This window comes from Neomonachus schauinslandi, chromosome 1 (assembly GCF_002201575.2).
Source record: "Neomonachus schauinslandi chromosome 1, ASM220157v2, whole genome shotgun sequence".
NCBI classification, from domain to species: Eukaryota; Metazoa; Chordata; class Mammalia; order Carnivora; family Phocidae; genus Neomonachus; species Neomonachus schauinslandi.
In genome coordinates, this window is record NC_058403.1 from 106,851,233 (window position 1) to 106,873,738 (window position 22,506).

At 36.4% G+C, this 22,506-nt stretch overlaps 1 protein-coding gene across 2 annotated transcripts in view; it reads left to right on the forward strand.

Annotated features, from left to right (window-relative positions):
- The first annotated feature begins 375 nt into the window (after positions 1–375).
- The window catches only part of DHX36 (DEAH-box helicase 36), a 48,229-nt gene continuing 26,098 nt past the window's right edge, over positions 376–22,506 (forward strand). The window contains exons 1-10 of one of the 2 annotated variants that reach the window (XM_021685927.2): positions 376–715; positions 8,044–8,168; positions 8,905–9,136; positions 12,252–12,290; positions 13,649–13,819; positions 15,768–15,847; positions 16,544–16,618; positions 16,765–16,931; positions 18,344–18,425; positions 22,143–22,283. In XM_021685927.2, coding sequence (XP_021541602.1) covers positions 452–715; positions 8,044–8,168; positions 8,905–9,136; positions 12,252–12,290; positions 13,649–13,819; positions 15,768–15,847; positions 16,544–16,618; positions 16,765–16,931; positions 18,344–18,425; positions 22,143–22,283 — 1,376 coding nt within the window. In that variant the 5' untranslated portion in view covers positions 376–451. The remainder of the gene's footprint in view (positions 716–8,043; positions 8,169–8,904; positions 9,137–12,251; positions 12,291–13,648; positions 13,820–15,767; positions 15,848–16,543; positions 16,619–16,764; positions 16,932–18,343; positions 18,426–22,142; positions 22,284–22,506) is intronic. The other variant, XM_044920218.1, reaches the window with a different exon arrangement.

Consider the following 22,506-nt stretch of genomic DNA (forward strand, 5'->3'; position numbering starts at 1 on the left):
AATGATGAACTCATTTCTTTCGAGACTTTTAGGAGAAAATGCCTCCATCCACAGGTTCTTTTATTGTGTCAATAGCTGTCTATTCTCCAGGGTCTAATTGGAAGCAAACTTCGGATCTCACTACGGGTAATAAGAAAGTAAAAATCAAAACCCATTTCCTCACATGTTGGGTGTAGGTAAAGGAAACCTGCGAGGCTTTGCTCACTTTCCGTCCACAGGTACAAAGGTAGACAACAGGGCACAACAAAGAGGACTTCACCTGAGCCACCTTCCCGACCACCGAGGTCGTCCGCCCGTGACGTCACCGGAAGCAGCTGCTGTGACGCCCAAACGGCCCTCCCTCTCGCGCTGGGCGCCGGAAGCAAAGCCGAAGGAGACGTGCACCCGCTTCCGGGCCCGGGCGCCATTTCTAGCGATTGCAGGTTCTCACGAGTTGTAGTCCGCTGGGACAATGAGCTATGATTACCATCAGAACTGGGGCCGGGATGGCGGGCCCCGCAGCTCCGGCGGGGGCTACGGAGGAAGCTATGGGGGGGGCCATGGAGGAGGCCATGGAGGGAACCGAGGCTCCGGAGGCGGCGGCGGCGGCGGCGGTGGCGGAGGAGGTGGTCGAGGCGGCCGCGGCCGACATCCCGGGCACCTGAAAGGCCGCGAAATCGGCTTGTGGTATGCGAAGAAACAGGGACAGAAGAACAAGGAAGCGGAGAGGCAGGAGGTAAATCTGAGACTCGATAGCGGGGAGGGATGAGACAGGACATTTTTCCAACTTTTCCGCCGCCCCTAACCTTTTCGTTGCTTTTTTTTCTTAACTGGTGCATATGCTGTGTGAAGTGTGCAAAGGTATTCTGCTAAAATTTCCGGTAGCGGATATTTTGTCGTTTTTCGTTAGCCATGCTCGTCTGACCCGAAGCAGTTAGGATTTATGCAAGCTGAATGTATATTTTGCTTTAAGGACGTGAGAACTGTGAACAAAACAGATGTTAAGTTCAGGTCCTATCCAAAATTAACTTTATTGGGCTGTCAGTGTCATAGTATCCCTGGCTACCCTTTCTATTAGAAAAATTCTTGGCCTGAAGAGCTAGAAAACAGCGGCCTTCTTCATAACAGGTTCGCGCAGAATAAAAGCTGTCAAGCACTATTTTGAATGTAGGTCGTTCGGAAGAATAGTCTAGCTTTCATTTTTCGTATTAAAATAACCAGAGACCCAGGGTTTTTGTTTTGTTTTGTTTTTATGTTGGGCTGGGGAGAGTTCTGTTGATTAGTAGCTCCTCTTTGAGAATGAATCTTAGGATCCTAGAAATAGAAGAAATTTCAAAAGATGATTTGATTTAGGCTCTTCAGGTTGGTGATTGCCCATTTGATTTGAATCTTGGAGATCTGTAGTAAGGGAAACATTAAAGTTCCCTTGGTGGGAACTTTAATTTTTTTAATATATATATATATTTTTAAACAGAATTTTTCTTACTATAAGTCTGAGACATCTTTTTAGTAACTTCTTTAAAAGCACCCTTCATATGAGATACAGAATGTAATTAAATCCTCATTTAGGCTTCTGTTTCCAAATCATTTTTATTTCTTTATTTTTCTTTTATTCATGTCATTTTCATCAAAGTGTTTTTTGGCCATTATCCATTTATCTTCACACCTTACCACATTCTTCTATTTTAATATATATATATTTTATATATATATATTTGTCAGCCCAAAATTAACTTGTTCATTGAGCAAACTTTTTTCTTAAATGAAGGGTAGCATATCTAAGTCATCTTAAAATTGGAAGAATAATAGGCTGATTGCTATAAAAGGATGTACACAGTAACTAGAAAGTTATTCTTCATTAAATTTTATTTAGCCTCTGTTTCCTACAAGGTGTTATGCATGTTGCCGTGGGGATCTGAAGAAATATGATGTTGGGAAATATGATAATGGTTGGGAAAATAAGACGTAAACAGATGGAAAGTTTAATCAGAAAAAATTGTTCGTTATTATTTCCATCTGAAGCTAGTTGTGTGATGGATCATTGTAAATGGAACTCTGGATTTCTACCCCCTCCCCAAACTTTATTTTAGTAAATGTTACTACCATTTACTCACTTGCAAGGCCCAAACTGGATTTATCTTTGATATTTCTTTCATTTCAGCACATCTGTCTGCTCTGCCTTCTTAATATATCCCAAATCCAACCACTTGTCTCCACAGCAGTTATCCCACAGATCAAGCCACCATTTTGTTCAGTGTTCTTGGCCTCTTAACAAATCTTCTAGCTTCCACTCCTGCTTTCCACTGAGTCTGTCCTTTGTAGAACCATTCATGGTGCTTTCAAAAGCAAAAATTAGATCATCTCATTCTCTAGCTCACATTTGGGATTGGAAGCCAGATCACCTCTGTCTGAGTTGAATACATTTCAGTTGCTTCCTAACGTGTTTTACAGGAAATCTTGGTAATATAGCTTCAGTATACCAGGTTTCCTTCTGTGTACTGAGCCCATGTCCCCAATATGATGTAATTATAGCTTTTGTAAATATACTTCTATTTTTGTTTTGTATTACAGGTCTCATATCATTCTCTCTGAAATTCATCTCCATTTTCTCAATCTAAATATGACCATTTTTCAGTGATTGGTTTAGCCTACCTTTTTTTTTTTTTTGGACAACCTTCAGCCATATGTGATTGCTTCCCAGTCAATTTCCTTGGCTTTCAGTTACTTTTTAAGTAATTCCTGTGTTTACCAAGTTATTGCATTCTAACAAGGTGCTCTTTTTCTTTCAACTTTCTTTTTTTTTTAATTGAGCATCTGAAACATTTGAGACATTACCTTAAGCACTGTGTTAATAGAATATAATCACTGCCTTACAGAAATGGTGGTGTTAGGGGCTGTTAGAGGGATAGAATACAGTGTTAAAGTATTATAATGAGAATATGGGCTATCACCTAACTCAAACTAAGAAGATTCTAGGTTTTCCAGAAGAAGTAACCCTTAAGCTGAAAGTTGAAAGATAGCAAAGTGTGTGTGTGTGTGTGTGTGTGTGTGTGTGTGTGTGTGTGTGTTTGCAATTGGGGGATTTGGAAAGGGATTTTCAGGCAGAGGCAGCAGCATGTGCCACAATTTAGAGGTTAAGAGGAATGTGTTCAAGGAACTGAAAGAATAGGGCATAGGGTGTTTAGTGTGGTGAGATGAAGGTAGAGCGGTGGCTTTCAAACTTGTTGACCACTTCCCACAGAAAGGAATATATGTTAATTTGCACCCGGTACACACATATGTATAACTGAACAAAAAATGTCATAAAATAATATTTAATTATCTGTATATTGCTCTGGGTGTGTTGTTTTTGCTCCTTTTTTTTTTTTAATTAATACTGGTCATGATCCTTTATAAGCAGCAATTTGAAAAGCCTAGGACTAGAAAAATAAGCAGGGCCTTGAAATTCATTGACTCTTCCGTAAGAACTTCTCTAAGTCATTAAATCATTTGAAGCAAAAAAATGAAATGATTGAATTTGTGTTTAAATTCATTGTGGCAGGAGTATAGAGAATGAATTGAAAAGAGGCAGTCCTGGGACAGGGACCAATTAAGTAGCCTTTGCAGTAATTAAAGTGAGAAATGATAGCTTGAATTAGGACATTGGGAGTGGAGATGGAGGAAAGTGACAGATTAAAGTGATTTAGGAGATAGATTCAAAAGTGCTTTTATCTGGAGGCAAGGGGAAAGCAAGTATTAATAAATGACATGTTTATGATTATGTAAGGAACAGGCTTGATGGAGGAAGATGATGGACTTAGCTTAAGGACAGAGTTTGATTTTGTTAACAGGGCATAAAAGCGAGGATTTCGGGGTGCCGCCTGGGTGGCTCAGTTGGTTAAGTGTCTGACTCTTGATTTTGGCTCAGGTCATAAGCTCAGAGTCTGCTTGAGATTTTCTCTCTCTCTCTGCCCCCCCCCATGTGTGTGCACACTTTCTCTCTCTAAAATAAATAAAATCTATGAAAAAAAGCACAAGGATTTCAGGGAGGTAGAAGGCCATGTGGATCTGATGCCTAGAGCAGTCTAGACTGGCAGTTTATAGTTCTGTGGATTGTAGGAAATGACCAGAGAAGATGAGGAGTGGGTGCAAGCGTAAATTCTATAGACCATTGTTTTCTTTTTCTTTTTCTTTTTTTAACTAAAAGGATGGTTTTTAATGGGAACCAGAGGTATGGTTACAATTACATAGTCCGACCCGTGGGTCATCAGGAGTTGGAAGGTTACAAAATAATGAGGGTAACACTGGGTACAAGAAGAAAAGCTATTGCAGAACCTCAGGAGCCAAGCTAATATGACCTCAGACCATTGTTTTCAAACTTAAATGTGCCTAGGAATCAACTGGTACCTTGTTAAAATGTGGGACTGGAGTGGAGCCAGAGATTCTGTTTTCCTTACAGACTCCCAGATGGTGTCAGTGTTGCTAGCTTGTGGATCACTAGGGTTGTTCAATGTATAAAAGGAAAATTTAAGGGATGGAGTAAGAGAAGATCCTTAGGTTCTTACCTAGGAAGGAGCAGCCAGAGAAGAGAAAAAATGAAATGGGTGTTGTTTTGGAATCCAGGAGCAGTGTTTAAGGGAGCAAAGAGTATAGAAAGAAGGGAAAGTAGTCAATAGTAGCGAATGTTACAGAGAGGTCAAGTAAGGTAAGAGCTCAGAATGTCTATTGGATTTAGCAACAGAGTCATTGGTAACCTTGATGAGAGCCCTTTCTGTGGAGCGGTGGAGGTAAAAGCCAGATGGCATTGGGTTGGCTAGCGAAGGAGAGAGGAAGTGGAGTACTTTCAAGCAGTTTTACTGTGAAGAGGAGGAATAAAGGACAGTAGCTGATTGGGTTGGGAGAATTCAAAAGAGGATTTTTTGTTTAAAAGTAAAGAGATTGAGGGAGCCTGGGTGGCTCAGTCGTTAAGCGTCTGCCTTCAGCTCAGGTCATGATCCCAGGGTCCTGGGATCGAGCCCCGCATCTGGCTCCCTGCTCGGTGGGAAGCCTGCTTCTCCCACTCCCACTCCCCCTGCTTGTGTTCCCTTTCTCGCTGTCTCTCTCTCTGTCAAATAAATAAAAATATTTTCTTAAAAAAAAAAAGTAAAGAGATTTGACTATATTCTTGTTCATGTACTGGTGGTAAGGAGTCAGTGGAGAAGAAACATATCGAGTAGACTAAATTATGCTGCAGTAGTAAACAGCCCCCAAATCCTAATGGGTTATAACAACAAAGGTTGGTCTTTCTACTCACATTACTGACCCATTGCTTGCGAGTTAGGTTGAGAGTCCTCCTGGCTCACAGAGCTCCACCCATCTGGAAAACAGCAGGTTTTGGTAGCAGTGGGAGGGAATATGGTAAATTGCCCTGATTCTTTGAGACTCCCATTCACATTTCTCTGGCCAGTAAGCCACATGTCCATGTTTAACTCATGGGTGGAAAAATGCAGTTCTACCATATACTTGGAAAGAGGCAAACCAGAATATTGATCACCAGGCTAATGACTACCAGAGAGAGATTTAGGAAAGGAAGGTAAATCTCAATAGAAGGATTAGCGCTGAGGAGGTGAAAGGTAACCTTAAGCAGGAAAATGGACTCCACTTCCCTTTTAACAGGAAGGAAGAGAGCAAAAAGATTCTGATACTGGTGGGTTTAGGTTTGGTGGCAGGCAATTGAGGACTTTCTTTGGTTTTTGTTTTCTTTGCGAAATACTGTGTGTGAAATGTTGAGGGTGAACTGAAAGGTGATATTGGTTTAAAATAATTGCAGATAACTAGAAGCTGATAAACATAGACAGTTTGCTGGAAATCACAGAGGGTCTCCTTTGCCAGGGATTTATGACTCGAAGCAGCAAGAATATTTAAGATGTCCAAAAAAGGGAAAAACAAAATAAATTAAATACCATGATAAAATAGACATGAACCACAAAACGTGACTGAGATTCTCCATGCTGAGGGCGAGGTAAAGTGAAGGGTGATACAGCTAAAAGGCTAGGAGGAGGTAGCCTACCAAAAAAAAAAAAAAGGCTAGATCCAGGTTTGGAATTTTGGCACTCTTAAATTCTCCACTGCCTGGAGCCTCTGGAGCCTCATCATGGGAAGAACCTTGTTAAAAATAACTTACAGAAAGTATAAATTATATTTTCATTAAAAAGTATAAATTATGTTTTTAGGGGCTATTTCATTTTTTATTCATCCAGATTTTTGTGAATATCTAAAATTCATACAGCAAGGTAAGGAGAACTTTTGTTCTTCTAGTAGAGGCAAAAACTTCAAAATGTAAAATTTTGGTTGGTTGAAGTAATGATTTAGTGTGAATTTCAGTTGGAAATAAATTGTTCCTCAGATAAAAAGTACTTAATCTTACCTTTCCCATTTTGAACGTGAATGGAAGAAACAGTGCCTTTGGGCCCTTGAGGTGTTTGGAAAAACTAAGATTTTGCTTGATAATGACTTTATGTCCTGGGGCTTCCTTCCCAGTGTAATCTGTAATCATTAAAGTGTTACTGTAGATTCTAACTGCCAGGAAAAAACTTAACTTGATAACCATCTCATGTAGGTACACAGAGCAATAAATGTTAACAAGTGCTGAAGGCATTACAGAATTTAAAGTATAGGACAAAAATGTTCTAATAATAATCCTCTGTGTTGGATGTCCCAAGACCACTCTCAGGTTCTGGTGTACTCCCAGTAATGGTTTTTTTTTTACAACAGATGATTACAGATTAAAATCATCAGAGGTAAAAAAGATTCGTAAGGCAGAATCTAGGAGAAACCAGGTACAAGCTCCTAGTCCTAGTGGAGTATATCCTATGCTATGAAGAAGAGATACGTTAGTCTGATACAGAAACCATTTAAAAAGATTTTCATGCTGTAAGGTTAAAAAAAATGAGGGGGGCTTTAGTATCTGTCAGTAAGCAGATTTTGCTGCAACCTGTAATTTCGTGAGGCTTTTCTATCAGCCAGAGTTGTACTATATTGGACTTTTAATTGTATGATAATGATGTTTTTTGTAAACTCTTCAATAAGTTGCAGAAGCTTTCCGGAATTCTTTTTGTGTATTTCTTTAAAGAGAAAAACGGTTTTAACACAAAAGTCACACATGCTCATTGTAAAAGATAAATTCAGCCATTCATCCATTTGACAAACTTCACTGCAGCATCTACCATGTGTCAGAAATCTATCTGGAAGAAATACTGCAAAAATGTAGAACGTAAAGTCACTAACCTACTTTAATAATAATAATGAAAATAAGATCCTGCTGCATATATTTTCTGCAACTGGCTTTTTTTCATTTAAGACCTTGATCATCTTTCCTGTCTGCACACTTAAAGAAAAATCTACCCTGTCTTAACTACTGGGTTTAAATTCAACTAATTATAATGTACAGCTATAAAAGACCAGTTTTAGAAATTCCTGTTTTTACTGTGTGTGGTGTAACTTCTATCTTCTCTGGTGTTTTTTTGGTTTGTTTTATCCTCATTCTATGAAGCAACTGCATAATTGCCACATTGGACCATCTGCATGAGTGTTGATCAATTTTATTTATTCCGTCTTGACTCAGCCTTCTCACTTCCCCAAATATTCATCCTTTTGGTGTAAGAACTTTAAAATGCTCATTGCAACCAAAATATTTCCAGTTTTCAACTTGGCTTTTTTTTTTTTAACCAAACATTTGCGTTTTAATAACTTTAATTGTGAGTATCTTTGAAAATTTAAGATAGGGAAAAATTGATAATAATCAGTATGTGAGAGGGTAGAAGATAAGAAACCAAAGTTTTATTAATAAGGGACATAAATGTACTTTCTTTGCCAGTCATGTTAGAGGTAATTTTATAGCTGCATAGCAGAAAAAGGTTTAGAAAGCTATATGCAAAAATGTTAACATTAGGTTTATGAAGTGAAATTGGACTAGAGGGCAAGTGTGGGGTAATTTAAATTTTATATATGTTTGTTGGACATGTATTTACCTTTTTGTTGTTATGAAATAATTTTGCACATGCTTTCTAATGTTGATCAGGATACTTTTTGCTTTGCACAAAATAGAGAGCTGTAGTACACATGGATGAACGGCGAGAAGAACAGATTGTGCAGCTGCTGCATTCAGTTCAAGCAAAGAATGGTAAAGACTCAGAAGCACAGATTTCCTGGTTTGCTCCTGAAGATCACGGGTAAAACAAAACATGTTCTTTGACAGAATGGACAGAGTAACACTTCTTCATAGCATTGGCTAGGGAAAGAATGATAATAAAAATAACATCTTTAGACTCGTCAGTAAGTGAAATTCAACTTTGAAGTAAGTTTTTTTTTCTTATGTAGACTGAGCATATTTGGTGAGAGGTTGAATAATATATGCATTACACAGAAAGCCAAATGGTAAGAATAGTCTATTTGGATATGAGATTTATTAAGTTATTATTTATTGTTTTCCTACTCATCATCTTTGTATTTCCAAAATTTTCCTGTGGGAGAGATCTGGAAGAAGTTGAATTGTTGCTGTTTTAGGATGATCACAGGAGCTGTATCATTTAGAGGAAAAATTAATAGAGGTTTTTCTGGAACTGTGTAATGTAGCATCCCATTTATAGCACTCAGAAAGGGTAGCAGGGAGAAGATGAAGTTGTGAAATAAAGCTCGGAAAATCAGAAAAAAATACTGTAGGTCAATGCAATGGAGGGATGACTATTGTGTGAATTTTAATTTTTTTAACTATCACAAGGAATAACTTATCTGGTAATACCTATTTACAGGGAGGGAAATCTTGAATTCATTGTAAGAATCTTTTCTTAATTGATCTAAGAAAAAATAGAAGCTGGTGATTTTGAAATAAATGGCATATTGTTTTATTTCAGGGCTTGAGCGGCTCTTCATTTAGCCTTTTATCATTTTTTTATTTTGTCAAAATAGATACGGTACTGAAACTCCTGCTGAGAACAAACCCAACTCAGAGAAGAAACTTGAGAACCAGGAAAAGAAATTGATAAGTCAAGAAAAGAGAACATTTAGAATCAGGGACAAATATATTGACCGAGATTCTGAATATCTCTTGCAAGAAAATGAACCAGATGTTACCTTAGACCAACAACTATTGGAAGATTTACAAAAGAAAAAAAGTGACCTTCGGTATATTGAAATGCAGGTAATGGAAAAGCAAGATGTGGAAAAAGTTTTTATTTGTCATTTCTTCTCACATTGGATAAAAATAGATTTATGTTTAGAGGTACTACATGGTATAGATCAGTGGTATTTCAGTAGACCATCCCCTGTGGGAATTCTTGTATACTAGAGAAGAGCAGTGGGAATGGGATTGCACTACAGTATACACTAAGGTAGCCTGTCTCATCTACAGCAGCTTATATAGTGAGGAGAAGGAATTAGTTTAACTTTTCTAGGCCAGTTTAGTGAGATGTCGTAAGAAACAAGGTGGTTGGAATTGTAAGGTTTCTAGACCATTTTATCCAACTCCTTCCTTTTACAGATGATAAAATTAAATCCCCTGAATTTATTATGTGCTTATGTTCAATATTTTAAAGATGGGACTGTGACAAGAGCAGGAATTCTGAGTTTTTCAGTATGTTCTTTCTATCCTAGGCAAGATATTTTAAGGTCCCTTCCTGTTAAAACATAAAATTTATGTTTTGTGGATATTCTAGAATAGATGTAATAAAATGTTCACAGGTATTTCTTTTAAGAGAAAATACTGAGGAAATTTTGAGGGCCATACCTTTAACGTGCACGTATGTACTACCCTTTGTGAGAAAGCCAGAATATCACATCTTGCATAGGAAAGAAAGGATCCATTGATTGTCGTTGATGATCAGGTTGGATATCCTGATTAGAACAGGTGAGGTGAGGTTGTCCAGGGGTGGAATTCTGTAGCTCTTTAATGCCTATTTAGTGAAAACAAGATTCGAGGGCAGGAGATTTCAAGTTGAATTATTTCAGAATGTTGTGGTTGAGAGAAGAGCTTCTTTTATAGCCTTAGGAAGAAGGAGAGTTAGCTACTATCTGCTTTATATTGAGGACAGAACTCAAAGAAGATGAGTGAGTGAGCTAATTCAAAGGAAGTTAGGAGAAGAAATGTGCAAGACATAAAAATCGTTAGTGATCTTCCCATTAGCTAGACACTTGCAGACACTTCACATGTCCTACATCATTTAACCCAACAGCCCTGTATAAGAGTTTACATGTCTGTTAAAGAGGAGGAAAAAGAATCTTAGGTTAAATGACCTATCTACAGTTGCACAGCTAGTAAAAGAATCAGGTCTAAAATTCAGATGTGTTTAAGAGCTCAGCTTTTTAATCCTTTTTGGTAATATGCCGTTTTTTTTTTTTGGTTCATCATTCATTTAATAAACATTAATTTTCCACTTGCTAAATGCCTGTGATTGTGCTGTGTTTTCTGAAGACTAAGTTATTTCCTGCCCTCAGACAGCTTGTAATCTCATTATCTCTTATCTCAGGGTTACAGCCCAAAATTAGGAAATTAGAAATTAGGTTTGTCTGTCTTGAGAAAGAATATTGGGTTGTAACTATTTTCATCAGCATTTACATATTCAAAAAGCAAAAGAGATTAATGCTAGTTTCAAGTTTAATGGGTTAGCTTATATATAACTTATATATTGAGATGGTTATATTTGAGTACATGAAGTACTTTTAGAAATCATTAAGTGATTTTAAATAATTTAAATATTATAATAAAAGAAAGTACTTAAGGAAATTGTGGCAGCTTGTTATTTCAAATTGCTAGAATTCATTTAAGTCATCATATTGAGTCTCATTTTTTATGGTGCTGATGAGAATTACCTCATTGGCCATAACAAGCATGATGACTAGTTAATAATGCTGCATTGTATATTTGAAAGTTAGAGAGATCTTTTTTTTTTTTAAGATTTTTTTTATTTATTTGAGAGAGAGAATGAGAGAGAGAGAGAGCACATGAGAGAGGGGAGGGTCAGAGGGAGAAGCAGACTCCCTGCCAAGCTGGGAGCCCGATGCAGGACTCGATCCCGGGACTCCAGGATCATGACCTGAGCCGAAGGCAGTCGCTCAACCAACTGAGCCACCCAGGCGCCCTGAAAGTTAGAGAGATCTTAAAAGTTCTCATCCGAAAGAAAAAAAATGGTAAATATGTGGTGATGAATATTAACTAGACTTACTGTGGTAATAATCACTTCACAGTATATAAAGATATTGAATCATTATATTGGTACACCTGAAAGTAATATAATGTTATATGTCAATTATATCTCAATAAAAAAAAGGGGATTTTTTTTCAGTCTCCTATTTTGACAAGTAGGCAAAAAATAAGGATGATGTTTCAAGAAATAAAAATTAGGGAAAAATATGATGGCAGTAATGTACTAGATTACCTAGGACAGTTCTAATTTTATGTGGTTTTTTTTCCTCCTTTTCAATAACTGTGGTTTATTTTTTTATACCATTGAAGTTTTTTCATGTACATAGGTCATTGTAAACCATAGCACTCCTCTAAGTGTATGTCATTTTTATGTAGTATAGGTTTGAAATTCCATAAAAGTTTTCAAAATTAGAAAGACATTATCAAACAAGATACAGGACTTAATCATTTCCTCTTTTTAGTATTCCAGTTGCAATTCACCAAAAATTTGTTGAGTAGCTTTTGTGTGTCAGAAGCTGCTACTTGCCTTTTTTATAAAGGTTTTTCGTTCAGATTTCGTGGCAACCCTATGAGATAAAACCTTCGAGGGATTCAGGATCCAAGTTTGACTTAAGATCACAGTTCTTAATGGCAGTACCAGATTTTCCTGTTTCAGATATTACTTGTTTTTTCTTTTATTCTCAAAAGTGAGTACCCAGAAATAATCTGCTCCAGTGCCTAATGGATTAGTAAATGGTGGATCAACGGGTAGGAAAATGAATGTGACATGGAAAACAAGTCTAAGATGAATATGTAAAATAAACAGAAAAAATGGTAAAAGTAACTTAGGGATTATGAGAATGCTATTAGATGACAGATCAGATTTCATTTTACTGCCACTTTAAGATTCTGTTAAATAGAATTCTTTTTCCGTGTTTCAAAAATAAAGGGGATTGCTAAGTATATTAGTTCTTTTTATAAAAATTCTTTTTTAAGCCTTGGTACTTAACATAAGCTGTAAGGTAATAAAAATATTTTGGGATTCTAGCATATTTATGATATATTCTGATTACCATGATTATAATTTGATTACATTTCTTTTGTGAAAATTCAAAATAGTTTTTTTAATTTTCAGCATTTCAGGGAAAAGCTGCCTTCATATGGAATGCAAAAGGTAAAATGAATGTACACTGTTTGATTTGCAAAGTATTTAAATACAATTTTTAAATTTCTGTATCAAGAGAAAATGTAAATGGACCTTCCCCTAAAGGGTATTAGTGAAAATTTACTTTAGTCTTGAATTTTTGAAGGCCCAAAAGAAAAAAATGGTCATGAAACAATTTTCTGTAACTTTTCTCATTTCTGTCTATAATTGAAATCTTTAGAACTTCAAAAATAGAATTTTTATATATAAGTTAGTTTGGGTAAATACCCTTGCTCTTAATTTGAGACCAAACATTTTAATTAAAATTGAGGCACTACTGAAAGTAGTGCCTTAATTAATTTATTATCCTTTATTACGCAGTCACCTTAGAGAATAATAGAGTCCCCTATCCTTCTCTGTTCTCTCAGCCTCACTTTGTTTTGATTTTGGTTTGGTTTTCATAGCACTTAACTACCACCTGCCACAGTGTGTCTTTCCCCCCTAGGCCATTTTAAGTTCTTGAGGACGGAGTGTTCACAATGTATTAGTTGACTTGGTACAGTGCCTGACATTCTATCAAACCCCAGTAAATACTTGTTGAATGAATAAATCCCATACTGCTTCTCTGTATTTACAAGCTATAATTTCGGTGTTCAGACTTGGAACTTGTTCTGATATATGTAGTGTGTTAGAGTAGATGGAAAAATTTTTAAAGGTGGGTTTTCTAATTAAACTGTTTTGTAGATAAAAGTAACCTCTAATACCTCTTTGAAGTAGTAGGATGGTTTTATTAATACAGTGACTATTACTAATAAAAATATTAGTGTTTATAATTTTTAAAAAAGAAGATCTTTCCCAAATAGGTTTTCCAGGTAATTGAAGTTTGCCAATTTGATTTAGGTATTTAAAAACTTTTTTGTAATTATCTGAAAGGAAATAATCTTAAGATAAATTACACTCTTTCTTGTTCTCTGAAACAGTATACAAAACTTGTTCTGCAGATAAAGCCATATCGTATGAGTTGTGATATAAGTCCTTAGGGTCCTTAGTGTTATTTAGGTATTGGGATTTGTCTTGTACTCAGTAGACTTACACATCAACGTTCTTTTTAATTAATGTTCATTCTTACGTATAAAACTTACCCGCTGTCTCTTGTTGGTGTGTTTTTCTTTAACAGTGCCTGGCTTTGTTCTTTTTATAATTTGGTGCTGCTTTTCTCTTGGAAACTGGTGGATCCGATACTCAAATTGCCAGCATTGCATTTAACGAAATTTGAAAAGCATTAATAAGTTTGTTAAAAGCGATTACCTTCAGTTTGATAGAATTGTGATTACTGCCTTTTCGGACTTCATCACCATGTCCTTCACTTATTTTCCATTTTGAAATAGGAATTGGTAAATATGATTGATAACCATCAAGTAACAGTAATAAGTGGTGAAACTGGATGTGGAAAAACTACTCAAGTTACTCAGTTCATTTTGGATAACTACATTGAAAGAGGAAAAGGATCTGCATGCAGGATAGTTTGTACTCAGCCAAGAAGAATTAGTGCCATTTCAGTAAGTAATGTCTCACTTTTTAAAATTCCCCACTTTTTATTTTCCATTCTCCCAGTCTTGCTAGAAATAAACTGATTTTGAAGGTTTGTAGTGATTTCTTAATTAGGTTTAGGATATGTTGTTATGAAAGCAGATATTTGGTAGTAAACACCAAAAGCTCAAATGATCTCTTACTGATAATAGATGTTTGGTTTAAGATAAATTAGAAATCCAGGCAAATTTTATTATAAAACTAGAAGAATAGAAAGCTGATAAATCTTTATAAGATTATAAGTTCCAAAAAATGTCCATCCATATAGATGCTTTAAATTCTACAACTTAATTCATTCAGTATTATTTTTTGGTTCTCTCTGTTTTTTCAGTAAGTACACTGATGGTGAAAGCAGGAAACCTTGCAGTATTTTAAGCTGCATTTTTTAAATTTTTTAATGCAATTATTCAATAAGAGGGACTTTACCATAAAAAAAATTAAGACATTGTTTTAAGTTTATCCTGTTAACAGTTGTAAGTACACGTTTAGTGCAAACAGCATTTTTGTTTGTTTAGTTAGATGACCTAGTTAAATGTATGGATTATATGTTCTTTAAAGATGTTTGCGTTTCTGACAGTGTTTGATGTGTATAGTAAATTTATTTCCGTGTTAATGTAATTTTATATGTAAATTTCAATTATAAAGATTTATGGTTGTATTTAATTATATGATGGTGCTGTTTATTATCTCTGGGTCATGTAATACAGAATGTGATTAGGAACTGCATTACCAATTATGGCAGTATTTTGGAGGAAATACAGTATACATTTTAAACTGATTTCTGAGAAATACTGTTTAAAAAAGTACAGTAACAATCTTTCTGGTAGAATCATATTCCTAGGACTTACGTAAAATTACAGAAAAATAACCACTTTTGTCATAATACAATTATAGAGCTAGATTTAAGTAAGTTAAAAATATCATTTTCATTAATATAGCGTTACCGTATATATTGACAGTAGGAAGATACGCTAACTAGGTTATTTTTTATTTTTCCAATATCTGTTAGTACTTGAATGGGCAATTTAATAAGTAATAAAAAGTGAAATAATGGTCTTACGTCTGTGAATACAGGATGTACTGATTGGAAAGTTTTACTTCTGAAGTATTGTTTCTTAATTATGCCATTTTCTGTTTCTAATCTCATAAATCACTGTTCTGTCACAAGATGACTGTTGGTTACTTTTAGTATTGGATTATAATAACATTTCATCAATTCCAAGTTCATCTTTGGCAGCCGTAACTTTTAGAACACAACCGAGAACCAGGAATTAAGCAACACCAGTCTCTACCAAGAAGAAACAAACAAAAAACTGGAGAAAAAAAGTATCAACATGTATTTAACCTCAAATTACACACAGGTTTTATAAGTTTAGACCCATGATTTTAACTTTTTTTTTTTTTAAGATTTATTATTTATTTATTTGACAGAGAGAGAGATAGCAAGAGAGGGAACACAAGCTGGGCGAGTGGGAGAAGCCAACTCCCCGCTAAGCAGGGAGCCCAATGCAGGGCTCGATCTCAGGACCCTGGGATTATGACCTGAGCTGAAGGCAGGCGCTTAACGACTGAGCCACCCAGGCGTCCCTAAGATTTTAACTCTTATGGAAAATTCAAAAGAAAGGTAGACTGAATAAGAGCATGCTACAGAAAGGCACTTTGAAAATAATGAGAGAGAATTTGGCCTTGGAAAGCTTTATAAGAGGAGGTGAAAAGTAAATTTAAGCAAGGAGTCTGCAGATTTTAAGGGACAACACAGTTTTAGATCCCTGGGATTTTAGAATCTGTCTCTCTTTTTTTAACTCAGGAAAAACTGATGAACATTTTTTCAACAATCCCAGATTTCATGGATGTTCCAGATGTTTTTCCTAAAGGAAATTATATTTTCTTTGAAAATGTCTTCTATTTTGATTAAAGGTTGCAGAGAGGGTGGCTGCAGAAAGGGCAGAATCTTGTGGCAATGGTAACAGTACTGGATACCAGATTCGTCTCCAGAGGTAAAGAATGTTCACCTGTTGTGTACAGGTAGATTTTAGTGAAACTTTGAAGTTAGAGATTCAAGAGAAAAATGCTCCCTGTTGTAATTGATTACTATTAAAATTAACATTTAAAATAACTACAGCATAGAAGGCTTGCAGTTCACTTTTTTAATTCAAACTCATGTTTGGATTGCCTTTTTAAAATGCACTTTACATTGTGAAATGGCTAGAGAAATAACTTTTTGCTAGACGTATATTAGTAGACCATCACTGCACGCGAAAGGAGTTGGTGTCTTATCTTTTGGTACCACCACCCTATTGATTTTGGTATCTTTAACCCCCTATTCACGCCACTATATTTCTGTAGTCCTTTTCTGGAGCTCAAGATTGCATTTACCGTGAACTGACTTTCCAGTCACTGAACAAAAGTTTAGGCCCCTGAGTATTGTTTTCTGAATGTTAATGGTTATGCCTTTAAGAAGACATCGTTAATGTTGTATCATGACAGTGAAAATGTGTAGTGAACTTGAATGTAGTAGTTCACATTACTCTGTTGCAGTAGGCAGTCCTATGACCAAAAAATTAACTGTGAAGATTTTCATTAAAACTGTAAGCAGTTTTTAAATTGGAGGTTTTCTTTTAAACTTTTGTGGTACTGAGTAATTTGTTAGTAAAGAAAACCAAAAACTGTTAACTTATGTCTTTCATTCACAGTCGGTTGCCAAGGAAGCAGGGTTCTATCTTATACTGTACAACAGGAATCATCCTGCAGTGGCTCCAGTCAGACTCGTGAGTATGTTTCACTTCAGGACAGACATTTAGTTAAACATTAACGTAAAATATAATTATTAAATTGGATTTTACTAACTGTTAAGGTAGAATGGTTCAGTTTTTATATTTTATACTAAGTTACATACTTCACACTTTTGCTGTAGGCATTTGTCCAGTGTTAGTCATATTGTGCTTGATGAAATCCATGAGAGAAATCTACAGTCAGATGTTTTAATGACGGTTATTAAAGATCTTCTCAATTTTCGACCTGACCTGAAAGTAATATTGATGAGTGCAACTTTAAATGCTGAGAAATTTTCAGAATATTTTGGTAAGTAAATTCTATGATTATTGCTTTAGAAAGTTATCACAGAGCCACTGAATTTAGAGTAAATTAAAGAAAAATCTAATACATTGCTGGGTACAAAGTAGTTAAAATGAGGGTTTAGCGATTCTTTTAAATATTCAGGAGAACATTTTAAGTTGTCTTACATAATTGAGACTACCCTTCTAGTTTCAACAGATTAGAGAAGTGAGCCTATTTTTAAAAGGCAGTATCATCTGTGTTATAGCAAAGATACAGATTTTTGGTGCTACCATCAGATAATTAAGGTGGCATCAGTGAAGTCAAGCCACAGCTTTGAATAATTTTTTGAACATTTTTTTGTGATTGTTCTGTGATATTTATGTACTATCACAGCCTAGGGTGGCAGTTTGCTAATAATAATAGTACTGACCACTTACGGAACACCTTTAGTATGCCAGGTGTGCTTTATTTGGCACTTTGTCTTCATGGTTCTTCGTAACACCTTGTGAGATAAGTGCTGTTATTCCCATTTTTTAGATGTCTTTCCCAGTATGCCTTATAATGGTTGCACAATTAAGAGAGGGTTGGGAGGATTTGAAACTAAATTTGACTAGCTGTAGAATACATTTTTTAAAAATTATGCCTCTCTTGCCTTACAATCATGGGGGAAGGAGAGGAAAATGGCAGGGCTGGGGATTAAAATGGAATAGAGCAATATTTAAATATTCTTGTATGCAGTCCAGTTGACCTTCAAAGATCTGTGAAATTGGTTGCTTGTATTATGTCTTTTATTTGGCGTGTGTGTGATGAGCTATCCAGAACTAACATTGAGTAACTTGCTCAAACTTGGGTGAGGCAGAGGTGTGGTACCACTTCAGATACTTTGATCTGTGATGCAGTGTTGGTCTTTGTTTACAATGTGTACTGCTTGTTTCGCTTGGTATGAAATATAAGTAACTTTGAAGTAACAGTACCAGGAGACAGTTATTTTAGAATAGTAGGTAACAATTTAATATTTGTTAGGTCTTCTTTTAACTATGTTTTCTCTTTTCCCGATTCTGGGTGCCATAGGAGTAGTGCTTCTTAAGTTGACTTCAGTAAAACTTGGGTTCTGATGGTACCATCTTGGCTAATGATGGAGAGGAAATAGATCTCAAGTAATGAGTTTTGAGTCCAACTTAAAATGCTCTATTCTTTGATATTTTGGGTTACTTTGTAGAACTGTGAGGTATGTGTACAGTTTGGTAGTAAAGTGGTAGTGAGTGAAGAGTAGACTGCTAGTTCTCATTAAGCTCAGTATGAAAAAATAGGGTAGAACTATGAAAGTGCCAGGACCATTTTTGAACTTGAGAGTTATTGGCCTCTTTAGAGTCTATTGATTTTTTTCTTTTTTTTGAACATTTGAGTACAGATTTATGTTTTGTCTGCCATAATAGGTAACTGTCCAATGGTACACGTACCTGGTTTTACTTTTCCGGTTGTGGAGTATCTTTTGGAAGATATAATTGAAAAAATAAGGTAAGTAAATATTAGGAAATAAAAAGATATTAAAAAATACTAATATGTCACTTTTTGTTCTGTCGAAATTTAGTCTCAAAAACTCTTTTAACCATTTCCTTCTAAGACATTGTTTTTCTTTAAATCGGTGATTCCCAAACTTGGTTGCACATTAAAATCACCTGGAGTCTTTTAAAATCCAGATGCCCCATTCACACTCCGTACCTTAATTACATTACAGAGTCTGGGCTGGTAGCCAGACATCAGAATTTTTCAAAGATCCCTGGGCAGCAGAGTTTGGGAACCTTTGTCCTTAGTGCTTAAACCTCTATTCTGGTTCTCCTATCTGGTTTTCATTCTTCTTTGCTGGCTTTCATTGCCTGCCTTTTAAATAGGATTTCCCGTGAGGGTTCTTAATTAGCCTTTTCCCAGTCTTTTATGGTTTCACTGTGCAATCCTGTTTCCATGACCATAGTTCTATAGTTTCACAGCTTTCAGAACGGAAGCTCTTCCTGAACATTAAATTTGGACTCAACTCTATGCTCCGCAGCATTCTAGTACCTTAGATACCCTGAACCTCACATTTTTCCAACTAAAAAATTTTTCCAACTGCTGTCTTACAGCGGTTACTGGTATGATCCTCCACCCAGTGTCTAAGCTGTAAACCAGAAGAGCTAATATCAAGCAGTTATGTACCAGGATATATTAACTGCTTTACATGCTTAGTAACTAACTTAGTCTAAATCATTCTGTACTCCCTCCTGCCCCACAATGCAAACCCTGAGAGCTTTCTTGAACATGCCTTCTCATTTTTATTTCTTCTATTAAAGGTCCTCATTTTCTCTTCTGTGCTAATCGTTCTTCTTTTGGCACTATGGTCTTCATTGTCACATATATGCAAGAGTGCCGTATAGTTTCCTACAAAATCTGGTTATGTGAGCATTCTCCCCCTAGTCAAGCCTCCTGAGATTTCTCTTTAAAACTTGTTTAAGGACCTCTGTGCTTTGTCATGGCCTGTAGCAGAATACCTCAGCTGGTAAGCCCAAATTATTGATCCCTTCAATACTCAGGCCATTAGCTACTAGCAGCCTTCTCCAGGGGACTATACCAAATCATATTTGAATTTCTTGATGAGAGAAGGGCTAGGAAAACAGCCTGTAGGATCGGGTTCCAATTCCTTAGCTAGTCATCCCAAGGCTCTTTACAATCTGGCCCCATCTTTTTTTTTCTAGCCTTATGCATCTCATGGCCTACCCATGCTAAATGCACCATTCCCTAATATGCCAGCCAGTGCCCTTTCATTCAAGCACTTTGTGCTTTATTACATACTGGGTTCTCTTTTTAGACTTACATATGCCACCTTCTTCTCCCTTTATATATATAAACTCAGTTATGTAAGAACAAATCCCAGCTTCACTGCCTGTTAAGCCTTCTCTTATCCCTCTCACAGAGTGAGTTGCTTTCTCATCTGGACTCCTGTATCACTTTGATCATATTGCCATGTAGTGTATCTTTATATTTGCTTGTACTAGACTGCAGATTTTTGGACGTCAAGGATTTTGTCCTGTTCATCTCTGAAACTAGTGCACAGTACAGTGCCTGGCCGCTAGTAAACATGTGAATAAATATATAAACAGATGTAGAAACGCTTGTGATGAGATTTTTCAAGACCACAGCTTGTTAAGGAAAGAACCAGGAAGTGATAGTGGGAAGGTGAAAGCATTAAGATCCTACAGCATATTTTACATGGAGAAAAGCTGAATTTTGTGTGGACATTTATTTAACAGATCCTTATTAAACTTTATGCCTTGCACTGTGCACTAGGGTCTGAGCATAAACAAGGAAGGACTTGGTACATATCCTCAGAGCTTATATGTAGACAGAGAGACACATAAGCTGTCACATAAAGTATGATTGACCTATCCAGGGGAAGTAAAGAATGTACTGGAAATGAGATTATATAGCAGGGATAGACTGAGCAAGTCAGGAAAACAGTGAAACTCCGTAGGAAAGAGGGAAGTGTGTATGTCAGAGAAGGTAGAACATACTAAAAGTGTGAGAGAGTGTCTTGGTCTCCCATGCTCTGGTTTTGTCATCAGTAAGCTTTATTATGCATTCCTTTGATTCTGACATTCGTCTCACTTCCTACTGTGGCACATTTACCGATTGTTTTCTAATAGAGTAACAGGTGACAGCTTGACAGCAGTGAAAGTGAAGTTTCAGGGAACAGTACTCTAAAGTTATTTAATGATGAATTGTGTTCTTAAGCTCCCTAGAAGGCAGAGAATGTTCAGGGAACTGTAGCTAAAGGATCTCTTGAAGCAAAAAGATGGTGGCTGTGCACTTGTCAGCCCTTAGTCAGCCCTAAGAGGGAAGTTGAAGGAGGGTAGTCCTTGGACAGAAGTTTTCAGGCAGAAGCCCCCAGCCCTCTCTTCCTAGAAAAGCAGCTGCACTACAGGGAAGTAAGAGGGAAGGAAGCAGGGTGAGATGATACAGAGGGTTGTCATCGGGCACTTGGGCTCTGGGGGTTTGAAGGTTACCTCTGTTTTTTTTTGGAATTGCTGGGAAAGGAGACGACTGTGGGTCCATCCTGCTGACTAGGACTAATCTCTGTCTCAGGTTGCCCTACCTCAAGTTGATGCCTCTATATGTATCGAAGACTTAGGGGAATCCTGGGTCACAGGTACTGAATAGGGAAGGGGATTAATACTTTTTGGATGTCTATTATGTGTCAGGCACTGTGCTTTATTTTATTGGATTTTTCTTTTATTCTCATGCCAATACAATTATAAGTGTTAATTTCTCAAATAAGCAAACCAAAAGGTAGAGGCTTATACCTTGTCTAAGGTCACACAGGTAGTCAGTGGCAGAGCAAGGACATCAGTTCAGCTCTGTCTAATTCTAAAGCTTATGCTACAAACCCCCCTGTTGGATCTAGGTGCTCTTTCTTCCCTAGGCGAACTCTAAGGGGCTTTGGAGTTCAAGTGCAGTTAGTTTCTTTTTTTTTGTCTCTTCCCACCCCCATGCCTCTTCAAACCCACTTAAATTAGGTGGCATTCTTAGGCAGATGCACCTGTTTTAGCAGTCACTATGGTATGTTGGAGTCATGGCATAATACTGGACTGACACTTAAGAGTACTGATCCTGACTCCACCATTTAGCTCTGACTGTAGGACTGAGCAGAATTAAATAGTTCTCAAGCATGGGTTTATAGGTCCATAGATAAATTATCTGAATTTCCTGGGGCACTAATTAAAATTCCTAGATTAGCAGACCCCAACCAGACCTGAATCCAAATTACAAGGGGTAGGATTCAGGATTCTGTATTTTGTAAGCTCTCTGTGGGATTCTTATGTGCACTCAGGTTTGGAAACTCTGTATTCAAAATCTGAGTCTTCAGCTAGGCATTTACTGTTATTTTGGATTTAATCTTTAACTTTATAGAGCAAACTTAAAAAGGTGAAAGTGACTCTACTGTTAATTTTTTTTTTTTTGACTGCTAATGATGATCTAGTGGGTTTTATATACTTTGGTAGAGGGTTTTATATACTTTGGTAGACATCTAAAATGTCAGATTCTATATGTTAATGAATAGTTGCAAATAAACATGTAATTAGCATTCTCTAGAAAGCATATTGAAAATGTTCTTTAAAATCCGAATGTAAAAAGTCATGGATATTGGCTAAAACCAGAAGAGTTTCCAACAAGTGAAGCTATTTAAGAATGTTTTTGTTTCAGATATGTTCCAGAACAAAAAGAACACAGGTCCCAGTTTAAGAGGGGTTTCATGCAAGGGCATGTAAATAGACAAGAAAAAGAAGAAAAAGAAGCAATCTATAAAGAACGCTGGCCAGATTATGTAAGGGAACTGCGCAAAAGGTAAGTGGGGTTTTTTTTGTTGTTGTTGTTTCTTTGAGTTTGTTTGTTTTAATTGGAGAGCACAGAGGCTAAATGACTAAAACAGAAAAGCAGAGATTGTCTTTTTGAATTTGTTCATAACTGTTGTTATTCCAGTCATTCTTTCCTATATGTTAATTGGTTCCCCATTTGCCGATTGAGTTAATTTTAAGATTTTATAGCAACTTGAACCTTAGGAAACTTT